The sequence below is a fragment of the Brassica oleracea genome, unplaced genomic scaffold, assembly GCF_000695525.1.
Source record: "Brassica oleracea var. oleracea cultivar TO1000 unplaced genomic scaffold, BOL UnpScaffold19969, whole genome shotgun sequence".
Lineage (NCBI taxonomy): Eukaryota > Viridiplantae > Streptophyta > Magnoliopsida > Brassicales > Brassicaceae > Brassica > Brassica oleracea.
The window spans coordinates 1-344 of NW_013636486.1; the positions used below are offsets into that span (position 1 = coordinate 1).

General features: G+C 46.2%; 1 protein-coding gene across 1 annotated transcript; it reads left to right on the forward strand.

Moving 5' to 3' along the window:
- Nucleotides 1-6: 6 nt before the first annotated feature.
- Nucleotides 7-339, forward strand: LOC106322382 (calcium-transporting ATPase 1, endoplasmic reticulum-type-like; the record flags this gene model as incomplete). The annotated part of the gene is made up of 1 exon (XM_013760418.1): nucleotides 7-339. A coding segment is annotated over exon 1 (327 nt), but the record flags the coding sequence as incomplete, so codon positions are not given.
- Between the last annotated feature and the right edge of the window lie 5 nt (nucleotides 340-344).

The following is a 344-nucleotide window of genomic DNA, read 5'->3' on the forward strand; positions in this document are numbered from 1 at the left end:
GGGACGCGGAAGATGGCTCAGAAGAACGCTCTGGTTAGGAAGTTGCCTAGTGTGGAGACGCTTGGCTGCACAACTGTGATATGCTCTGATAAAACTGGGACTTTGACGACTAATCAGATGGCTGTTTCGAAGCTTGTTGCTATGGGTTCTAGAGTTGGGACTCTTCGGTCTTTTAATGTTGAGGGGACTTCTTTTGATCCTCGAGATGGGAAGATTGAAGATTGGCCTGTGGGTAGGATGGATACAAATCTTCAGATGATTGCCAAAATTGCTGCTATTTGTAATGATGCGAATGTTGAGCAATCTGAGAATCAGTTTGTTGCTAGGGGCATGCCTACTGAGGC